The sequence below is a fragment of the Rhinopithecus bieti genome, unplaced genomic scaffold (assembly GCF_001698545.2).
Source record: "Rhinopithecus bieti isolate Rb0 unplaced genomic scaffold, ASM169854v2 scaffold_1070, whole genome shotgun sequence".
In the NCBI taxonomy this organism is placed as follows: Eukaryota; Metazoa; Chordata; class Mammalia; order Primates; family Cercopithecidae; genus Rhinopithecus; species Rhinopithecus bieti.
In genome coordinates, this window is record NW_016803844.1 from 680,551 (window position 1) to 692,318 (window position 11,768).

At 35.4% G+C, this 11,768-nt stretch overlaps 1 protein-coding gene across 17 annotated transcripts in view; it reads right to left on the minus strand.

The window, feature by feature from the left end:
- The window catches only part of PPHLN1 (periphilin 1), a 133,626-nt gene that overhangs the window by 64,592 nt on the left and 57,266 nt on the right, over positions 1-11,768 (minus strand). For 13 of the 17 annotated variants that reach the window (XM_017855470.1, XM_017855422.1, XM_017855412.1 and 10 more), the window contains 2 exons: positions 3,427-3,483; positions 914-993 (listed from right to left, as the gene is read on the minus strand). In XM_017855470.1, the coding sequence (XP_017710959.1) occupies positions 914-993; positions 3,427-3,483 (137 nt within the window). The remainder of the gene's footprint in view (positions 1-913; positions 994-3,426; positions 3,484-11,768) is intronic. The other 4 variants (XM_017855456.1, XM_017855449.1, XM_017855480.1 and 1 more) reach the window with 1 other exon arrangement.

Consider the following 11,768-nt stretch of genomic DNA (forward strand, 5'->3'; position numbering starts at 1 on the left):
GTATCTGGGACTACAGGCACCCACCACCACACCCGGCTAATTCTTCGTTTTTTGCTTTTCTTTTTTTTTTTCTTTTGAGATGGAGTCTCACTCTGTTACCAAGCTGGAGTGCAGTGGCGTGATCTCAGCTCACTGCAAGTTCTGCCTCCTAAGTTCACGCCATTCTCCTGCCTCAGCCTCCCGAGTAGCTGGGACTACACGCACCCACCACCATACCTGGCTAATTTTTTTGTATTTTTAGTATAGACAGGGTTTCACCATGGTGGCCAGGACGGTCTCGATCTCTTGACCTCATGGTCTGCCTGCCTCGGCCTCCCAAAGTGCTGGGATTACAGGCGTGAGCCACCACGTCCGGCCAATTCTTTGTATTTTTAGTAGAGACAGGGTTTCACTGTGTTAGTCAGGATGGTCTCGACCTCCTGACCTCATAAACCACCCTCCTCGGCCTCACAAGGTGTTAGGATTACAGGTGTAGGCCACTGTGCATGGCCTATTTTTATTTTTTAGAGACAGCATCTTGCTCTGTCACTCAGGCTAGAGTGCAGTGGTGCAATCATAGCTCACTGCTGGCTCAACCTCCTGGGCTCAAGTGATCCTCTCACCTCAGCCTCCTGAATAGCTAGGACTACACGTGCATGCCACCACATCTAGCTAATTTTTAATTTTTAAAATAAAGTCTTGCTATGTTACCCAGGCTAGTTGTGAACTCCTGGCCTCAAGCAACTCTCACATCTCAGTCTCTCAAAGCCCTGGGATTATAGGCATGAGCCACCACACCTAGCCAAAAATTGAAGTTTTTAAATGCAGCAAATTAGCTCCCTTGGTGTAACAGTAAAGAATAAAAGCATCTGTACTAGTCAGTCCATCTCAATTTGTAATTCTTCTTTAAACTGATTTTAGAAATATAACAAACCTTTGATGAAGAAACTGCTGAACCACTTGAGGGTGAAGTATCTCTTGATGTTTTCAAAGACTGGACAGGCCTCTCTTTATCTATATAAGAAAATATAAGATGTAACTTTTTTCTAGCTAATTTGTTTTGATAAAGTAATTTTGTAATGGAATTAATGAGGGGGTCATACACTTATTTTACTACTAAAAACTTTAAATAGGTTAATATCTAAAACTACCTCTCAGAGGCTGATCACCATCAACAATCTGAAATAACCTGGAACCAAAGGATATCACAGAAGCCAGTCTAGGCCACAGCACTGCCAGTAAGTAAACATGGAGCCACAGAGACTTCAAGAAAGTTTTTTAAAACCATGAATGCTACTTCTTTCATGCTCCTAAATACTAATGTTTGATATATCACAATAAAAATACAAAGATAGTTATTATATATAAAGATACCAAGGAGAACTAGTTAATTAAGGGGTAGCTCAAGGAGGATCTATACAGGAAATTTAACAGATATTCCTGAAATGTTTAGACAGTTTTAAACATAAAGTTAGAAAGCTGTAATTCAGAGCACTAATCCAGTGCCTGGCATTAATGAATGCCCAAATATTTGTTAAATGGTTAAAAATAAACCTGTTATGAGATAAAGTCACTAATCTTTACCTTTAGTCACTTTACTCACATAGTGCTGTATGTATATCATTTTTTATAGAAACTTGAGCCAGAAAATACATTTAAACAATATTACTTTAGCAGGTTCAACAACTCCCTAAAAGATAGGTTTAGTTAAACATACTCTTAAAAATTAGTAACAGTGAGCTGTTACAGAAAAACATTTCATTAAATTGTCTATATGTGTCAAATATATAATCCTCTGCCCTTTGTTGCTAGAAAAACTAACAAAATTAATAACATGAGAAGAGAAAGTGGCATCAAATTTGGAGTCACACAGAAGCTGGTCGAGACTGGACAGTGGATTAACAGGAAAGCAGTCAGGAGCAAAAGCAGAGATAAAGCGACTTTGAAACTGAGGCAAAGCCAGCTTCAGTCAAAAAGCCTCTTATGCTCTTCCTGACACAGCCAAGATAGATAAGAAGGTCCTGGAGGCTCAAAGACTTCCAACCACCTAGGACAGTGGTGAATAACACCTTTCTAATGTCCTACAGACCCAAAACGCTTTCTCTAGCCCAGTGGTTCTTAACTGAGGACAATTTCACACCTCCCCTCTGCAGACATTTGGCAGTATGTGCAGATATTTTTGACTGTCACAAGCGGGAGATGGCTACTGGCACATATTTAGTAGAAAACAGGGATGCTGGTAAATATCCTGCTATGGGGGACACCTCCAACAACAAAGAACTAACCAGCCTTACATGTCAATTGTGCAGAGGTTGAGGACTCCTGCCCTAGGCTGACTATTCCAATTTTTAAGCTCTAACAGCACTAGAAAGATACAGCCCTAGAGTCTTTTAACAGGTGATACCACAAGAGGCTTTCACCCTAAGCAACTTTAAAAGTTCTTACAGACCTTAAAACTCAAAAGAACCACTGCTGTATCCCAAATGGCTGAGAACATGATTTATTTAGTCATTCCTTATTGTATTTCCATTGCATGTGGCAAATTTCACATTGTAGTGTGATAGTGTCAGTGTATCCCACTACAACAAAAGCTCTCAGAGGAACAAGTGTCATAGCTTATTCATTTCCAAATATCCGTGGCCTACTTAGCTCAAGTCCTTCAAGAAAAGGGTAGGCACTCGAAAATCAGATAAAAAGATGACCCTCACTTTTCCTTCCCTAAGATGCAATGACCTCCCAATCCTACTCAGATAAGCAATCCCTTCAAAGGAGACGAGGCACTGGACCAACCAGCACAGCACATTATGCTTATTAAAGGCATAATTACAGGCTCAATTCTTTAGCACATATCAGCTAGACACAGAGGGGAAAAAAAACCTGTCACAAGCAGCTGTTGTTCTTTTGCTTAGTGTTTCTGTTACAAACATATGATCCCGAAGTATAGTCTTAGACCTTTCCTGATTTTAGCTGCCCACAGGCTAATTTAAGTCGTTATCAACCAATTTCATGCACAGAAGCAAAGGAACACTGAAGGGTGGTGCAGGAGGTTTATCATATAGCCACATATATTCATATATCCCTGTTGCAACAATGGAAGCAGAAAGCAAGTAACAAAGGATAAAGAAAACAATGATACAAATAGCAAAAGAAAGAGCACAAAAAAAGTAAATAGAAATCACTTGATCCTATTGTTGTCAGGTCCTATCTTCCAATGGCCTGTCTATTCTACAGATCTTCTGTGGAGTGGCTATTTCCAACTAGGAATGGTTAGCCCAGATACCAGCCCACAAATGCCCCCCAAATCCTAGTACCTAGGTCTACTGTTAACTCTGGTTCTGACAACAGACTAATGGAGCAGTTATACACTTTCCCCATTTCCATAACCGCTATCAATTCAAGTCTCCCACCCCTTCACAATCCCAAATCAGAGTCTAGCTCAAAACTCACCTCTTTCAGGATTTCCTTCATTCTGCCGTTTGTAGGAGGCACCAGGACGCACGGACTCTATGGAAAGGTGGGCAGGGAGGAATTAACAGCAGCACCTCCGTGCCCAAGAGGAACAAGAGAAGAACTCAGAAGTAGGAATGATGAGAACAGGGCCTTCTGAGCATTTTCTAGTGACCCTAAACTCTTTCCTAGCCTACTTTCAAGTTGGGCTGCCTAAGCAATCACCACTGAAGGGGAATAAAGAATGGAAGAAAAAAATCTCCGTTTAAGGCGTGAAGCCAGTGGGAACTGTCAGGATAAGACCAGTCAAGGATAACAAGGGCAGAAAGGAATGAGAAAAGGGTCATAGCAAGACAAGACATTGAAAGCTGAAGACAAAGATCACATCTTATTAATCACTGAAAGTACCTAGTCGAATTCTCTCCATCCATAAAGCTGACACTGGAAGGCCTGGGAAAGGAGCACACCTGCATACACAGTCAAAAATGAAAGATGCATCACCCCTACCAGTTAAAAAAGGATACTGGTTGAGCCCCTAATTATCCCACATTTAGAATCTTCAAATATTTTGTTAGCTTCCTTGTCTGCAAACTTTTAATGATATGGATGGAATCATCTTACTAAACAGCTTAAATATACTAGATATACTAGTAGTCAGGGCTCCCAGGTATTTTTCCAGTAAGATACAAACTCCCTAACAATGACTTCAAATCCTTCTACTACAGATCCCAAGTTGCCAATTTTACATTTTTTTCTGAGAAAATAACATTTTTTCTGAATTGTTTTGGCACTATCAGCATCTTGCCTTAAAACGTTTCAAGAAACATCATGCAAATATTGCCATTTTACTTTTGCAATAATGTTGAGGATGCAGTATCCTTTTCTTATTATTCACTGATCTCTCTCTCTAGCATCCCAGCAAGTTTTGTTTCTCCTGATAAGCTGACTTGTTTTTATTTGCTGACTGTCAATACTCTTCTTGATTCTTTTTTTTTTTTTTTTTTTTTTTTTTTTGAGACAGAGTCTCACTCTATTGCCCAGGCTGGAGTGCAGTGGCATGATCTCGGCTCACTGCAACCTCCACTCGCCCTGCCCCCTGCCGGTTCAAGCAATTCTTCTGCCTCAGCCTCCCAAGTAGCTGAGATTACAGGCACCTGCCACCACGCCCGGCTAATTTTTTTTTTTTTTTTTTTTTTTTTTTGTATTTTTAGTAGAGACGAGGTTTCACCATCTTGATCAGGCTGGTCTTGAACTCCTAACCTCGTGATCCACCCGCCTCGGCCTCCAAAAGTGCTGGGATTACAGGTGCGAGTCACCACGCCCAGCCAAACCCTTAGTTCAGTTACAGCAATTGCTCAGAGTCTCGCGATGGACAATCATTTCATACACTACTAACTTTATTCTTGATTCTTTTAGCTTTGTTTTGGCCAAACTCTTAGTTCACCTATAGCAACTGTTCAGAGCCTTATGATGGGCATTTATTTCATATACTACCAACTTTATTCTTACTTTTACTTTCCTATCCTTATTTTCCTTTTACATAAAATTCCTGCTCCACTTATTTAATCCTATTTTATTAAGTGTATATTTCATTAAGCTGCCTCAAATTCTTTCTTGAATGAAGAGATAATGGTGATATTTCAGAGAAAGGTACTGGAGCCTTAGGCCAATTCATATTAGCTCGTGACAGTGGATTGCATGCATCCCTTTAACTTTGTCTTCAGTTACTCCATGTTGGAAGCTGAACTATGATGAGAGTATACACTCCATAGATATCAGCAAATGCTACAAATCTTATCTTTTTAAGCTTGGAGAGTCAGTTTACCAACACACCACTGTGGGTGTGTTTGATTTTGATTCCAAACTTCAGAGACACTGTTGGCATTACCACATATAATTACAAATTCCCATTAGTATTGTCTTAGGTAGGCTTGGACTATTTAACAATCTTCTAACAGACCAGTAAAACTACCCAGCTAAATTGCAGTCATGAACAAGTAAATAGTTATTGTTTTAATTCTCTAAGTTTTGGTTTTTTGTTTTTTTTTGTAATGCAATGAGACAATAGAAACACCACTACTGTACTTAAACTCTTCATCCCAAAGTTTCCACTGATGTGCTCATATTAAAACTACAAGGTCTCCTTCTTCTTATCCTCTACTATAGCACTTTAATGATTTATAAACAAGTTTTTCTTAATATTTTGCTATTTGGTTTTCATATCTTTTACTTCTGTTTGCCCCTTACATCTTCACAGCTACTGCTTTCTCTTTCATTTTTGTTGGTTATTGTTCCTTAAATGTGAGTGTTCCTCCTAACCTTAATCTTTTTTTCTATTTTTATTTGGCTTCAACCAATACAATGAATATAAAAGTCTCTAAAATCTGCCTCTTTCATTCATTGTTCTACCTTCTAACTAAAAGACTGCTACTCATTAGCTATTGAGCTATTACCTCAAATTCATCTCACTCATGATCTTTGTAAGCAGACACTACCTCCGTGCTTGAGAGCAAGGTAAAAAGGTTGAAAACATTCCTGCCTTTGTTGTGACTTGCTAAAGAAAATGAGTTCCAAATTAGGATGGAGAAAAGAAACCAGAAAAAAAAAATTCTGAAAGTGGCAGTACAGAAATCAAAATCTCTGTCTATATATTAATAAGTGAAAGTATAAATGGGGAAAAAAGGAAATAAAAAGGAATTTCAAATACTGGCTCCATATAATGTTTTTCCCATTGAGGTGAAATCAAAAGCTGGAGAAGCAGCTTAACATTCCACAACACACTCAGGAAGTTCTGCAAGAGTTTCAGAGTATTTGGTGACTCCTTGAATGCAATGGCTGAATACAATCTAATAGGATCTTTTAGAAATACACTTTCTTGCTGCTGTGTTTTCCTGCTAAAAGAAATGATAAATCTAACCAGATTCATCCAATCCTATATCAAGTGCTATTAATTACTGATAACCCAGGTAGGAAAAAAGGATACTGCAGGGGGAAAAAATAACATAATCATAAGAGATGATAAAGTTAGGGGCTATGTCTTGCAAAGTATCAGATTCTCAGTGCAGTGCTTGGCAAACAGGGACAAACCAGGTATTTTTGAGTGCAAGTCCCATCAAGAAACAAACTTCACCAACAAAGGCAGTACATTCATCTCTTCTTCAACAGCTGAATATTTGGAGAGAAATTAAGATATAAATAAATGAAGACGTGGCTACACAGATGATGAGAAAATTCTTTTACTGGATCATGGATGAAGATGTGGGTATTTGGGACTCTTGGTTAGGAAAAACATGTTTCTCAGAGATCTACTGATTTACTCAAGAACATATGAATTAGAAAATGGAAAGACACAAGAAAAATGTTCTCATGTTAAAGACACCAAAAAATACCAGAGAAAAGAAACAGGTAGAGGGGTAGAGAAAGCATTGCATCACCTCTGCTTCCCTCAAGATCTGTCTTTTGGAGGTCAGAGTTGCAACAAGTTAAAGCAAAGGCCAACTGACTGAATACTTGGAAGCACACTTCTGAGTAGAGATCTCCTTTAATACCTCAGCTAAAACCACGTGGGCTCATTTTTAAATATATAAGGAAAACATCATCTGCACACATTATGAACGTTTGCTACTGACAGAATATACTAAATGCTAAAACGGGGATACAATAAAATTCCTATGCATGTGGCATTAATTGATTTGTTTTAGAACCTTGATCATTAAGATGCCAGAAAAGCTATAGCTATAATCTTAGGATTTAGCTACAAAACTCATAGCCAAGGCTCTCCTGTGAGTAAACGATGGATCCTCAAACAAGAAGAATATGTTATAGAATCTAACTCAACAGCGCATTAATAGTCTAGATCAAGTGACAGCCTAAAATGTTTCAGGGAACTATTAAATTACACTTTAGGGACTCCACATGCTGTAACTCATCCCCATAAACCTCCTCCACTAGCATCCTTCACCTTCTACTAACCCTTCAGATGTCACCTAAAATGTTTACTCCTATTTAATTTCTTGTTTGTCTTCCTGACTAGATCATAAACTCAGAGGGCAGAGATTGAATCTGTCTTGCTTGGCAAACAATTTATGTTCAATACATGTGTGTGCATTAAGAGATGTACGTATTGAACACGACATAGTGGGCTTCAAACCAAGAAATGCTACGATATTTCGCTGCTAAGAGAATGACTTTATCCTCTCTTCCTGTTGCCTAATATACATGATCTGAAGATAAAGCCTTATTTCTATATTCCTATTACTTCTTCAAATCTGCACAGAAAAGCCTTCACCTAAAAGCAAAATTAAAGTTCAAAATTTTATCAGAATTTCGGCTATATTACCAATAAGTCTAGAATAGTTTTTTTTTTTTTAAAGAATTTCAGCTATAATCAAAAAATTCATGGAGACTTCAAATTTTATTCATAGCCAACCGGTCTTAAGACGTGTGTCTTCTATTAGATTGACATTCAAAAATGAACTCTTATCTTCCAAATATACTTGTCTCAAAACAGTACTTTTAATTCTTGTACACTTTCAGTTCTCTTAGAAGATGTATTTTTTAAAACAATTAAACATTAATGACTAATAGTATGTTTTTAAAAAATACCTTCTATTCTTAATAATGGTCGTTGACATAAGAAAAATAAGGGAAGCTAGGCCCAAAGTTAGAGCTACAGAAAAAACAGGCCAAGCAAAATAAACAATAAACTTGCAAATTTTGCAAAGTAAAAGTATTTTAAAATTCAACCAAAATGTCACAGAACCTAAATATGTAAGTATCTCTGATAAATTTGGGATTAATCCCTAGCAAATGTTTAGAATGAATTAACAGAGAGGTAGTTTCATCTCTAGGAGCCACAGTGGATTTACAACAACAAAGCAAGATAACCTCTATGTTACTGTTTTGATAGAAGAAATATTTGTAACTTAAGAGTTTCAAGAAACACCTGACAGGGTCTTCCTTGAGATTCTCAAGTGGAAATGAAAATAAGATAATAGTAAAGATGAGGGATCATAATTGTTAAATAGCAACAAATAACGCTGATAAAAGGTTCAGGTTAACAGATCTCTAGAGGTTTCCACAGTTGGCCTTATGCTCCTCAACATAAATTATTAACAACTAATATAAAACACATCCGGCATACTTAATTTGTAGATAATTAAGAACAAATTATCTACAGCTTGTAGATAACAAGCTGTTCTTATCGGGTACTAATATACAGAATCCCTAAATGAGATTTTGAGAATTCTATAAAACAGAATAAGCTAAAGTTAATTACATAAAATGTAGCATTTCTAGTTTTTTTTTTTTTTTTCAGTGCATTAACTACACACATACAATTGCACCTGAAAAAGTACAGCCTGAGAAGAATTGTTCACGTATTTTGTTTACGTGAAAATAGCTTAGGTTTCAGTTGCCTACAATCCAGTAATGAAATGTGGTTGCTAAAATAAAAATTCACTTCTGGTATTATAAATTACAAGAAACAGAAGGAAAAATAGGGAAAGCAAAAGGTCTGGAAACCATGACAAATAAAAGGAACAGCAAAATAAACCAAATATATTTAAACCTGGAAAAAAAATCATGAAGAATATGATAGTACTCCTCCAATATATAACAGGTTACAACATAAAAAGAAGAAATATCTTTATATATGGCTCTAAAAAGAATAACCAGTATTAAGTAGATGTTACTGAAGAAGATTTTAATTCTTTCATAAAGAATGAGCTATACAGAAGGAGTAGATTGTGATTTAGTAAATTTATCACAAGAAGTACTAATACTTTAACAAAAAATAGGTGTGGGAGACTGAACTTAGTGATTTTTTCATCACTTTTAGTGTTATAGCTTAAATAAAAGGCAAATGACAAAAGTGTAAGATAGAAAAACATGGAATCATTTCAAAGAGGGAAAAAAAGAAAATAAGTATTAGAATTGACAAATGTGGAGATATTTAGATTAATTACAATAAAAATAAACTTCGAGTATACGAGGTAAATATAAAAAAAAAATTTACTTGGGAAAGCATCATAATACACAGGGAGAAAGGAAATGAGGTTAACTAGGACAATCCGCACTGCTAGCATGTGAACATGGACAACAAAAAGGAACTAAAAATAATATTGCATATCCAGGTCAGCCCAACTAAGTTATAGTAAGAATATTCNAAAAAACAGGCCAAGCAAAATAAACAATAAACTTGCAAATTTTGCAAAGTAAAAGTATTTTAAAATTCAACCAAAATGTCACAGAACCTAAATATGTAAGTATCTCTGATAAATTTGGGATTAATCCCTAGCAAATGTTTAGAATGAATTAACAGAGAGGTAGTTTCATCTCTAGGAGCCACAGTGGATTTACAACAACAAAGCAAGATAACCTCTATGTTACTGTTTTGATAGAAGAAATATTTGTAACTTAAGAGTTTCAAGAAACACCTGACAGGGTCTTCCTTGAGATTCTCAAGTGGAAATGAAAATAAGATAATAGTAAAGATGAGGGATCATAATTGTTAAATAGCAACAAATAACGCTGATAAAAGGTTCAGGTTAACAGATCTCTAGAGGTTTCCACAGTTGGCCTTATGCTCCTCAACATAAATTATTAACAACTAATATAAAACACATCCGGCATACTTAATTTGTAGATAATTAAGAACAAATTATCTACAGCTTGTAGATAACAAGCTGTTCTTATCGGGTACTAATATACAGAATCCCTAAATGAGATTTTGAGAATTCTATAAAACAGAATAAGCTAAAGTTAATTACATAAAATGTAGCATTTCTAGTTTTTTTTTTTTTTTCAGTGCATTAACTACACACATACAATTGCACCTGAAAAGTACAGCCTGAGAAGAATTGTTCACGTATTTTGTTTACGTGAAAATAGCTTAGGTTTCAGTTGCCTACAATCCAGTAATGAAATGTGGTTGCTAAAATAAAATTCACTTCTGGTATTATAAATTACAAGAAACAGAAGGAAAATAGGGAAAGCAAAAGGTCTGGAAACCATGACAAATAAAAGGAACAGCAAAATAAACCAAATATATTTAAACCTGGAAAAAAAATCATGAAGAATATGATAGTACTCCTCCAATATATAACAGGTTACAACATAAAAGAAGAAATATCTTTATATATGGCTCTAAAAGAATAACCAGTATTAAGTAGATGTTACTGAAGAAGATTTTAATTCTTTCATAAAGAATGAGCTATACAGAAGGAGTAGATTGTGATTTAGTAAATTTATCACAAGAAGTACTAATACTTTAACAAAAAATAGGTGTGGGAGACTGAACTTAGTGATTTTTTCATCACTTTTAGTGTTATAGCTTAAATAAAAGGCAAATGACAAAAGTGTAAGATAGAAAACATGGAATCATTTCAAAGAGGGAAAAAAAGAAAATAAGTATTAGAATTGACAAATGTGGAGATATTTAGATTAATTACAATAAAATAAACTTCGAGTATACGAGGTAAATATAAAAAAAAAATTTACTTGGGAAAGCATCATAATACACAGGGAGAAAGGAAATGAGGTTAACTAGGACAATCCGCACTGCTAGCATGTGAACATGGACAACAAAAAGGAACTAAAAATAATATTGCATATCCAGGTCAGCCCAACTAAGTTATAGTAAGAATATTCTTGCAAGTAAAGAACAGGATGAAAACAAGTTTGATTTAGAAGGATAATTAGTTTGAAGAAGTACGAAGTTCCATAAGATTAACTCAAAAGGCTAAGTAGAAGAGATTTAATTAAATATGTGTATATGTGTGTAAGTACAAAATGGGAAATAAGCAGTTGAATTTAAAAATGTAGTAAAATCACTATAGCCAAACCAATAGTGATCATTAAAATAGGAAAAATTAATCTAAAAGTACGAACAGAAAGGAAAAATTTGCTAATTTTTTAAAATGAGGGCATAATTATTTTAATCTGTTATTTATACTTATAATAATACTTTAAGTATTTGTCAAAATTTCAATTTATACCAGAAAACTTAATTTTAACACATGGCTAATTATCCCAGCTTAAGTGACTGATAAGTGAAGAAACCCGTGTCTTATTTCTCTTTTGAAGAAAAGCCAGGTGCTGCAATATTTGTGACATTTAGATTTAATGCAAAAACTGGTATCTGAAATAGGTCAAATAATAACTTTTCCCATGTATTATTTAAAATACGACCTCCATTAACTTTTTTGCAAGATTTCTTATGTAATGATTCTGAAAACAGGAGAGGAAAATAGAAAAAATTTTTGTAGTTCAGCCCAAGTAATTAAGGAATACTTGAAAATAGAGTTTTCCCAGAATAAACTTTTCTTGATTAAAGAACTTTA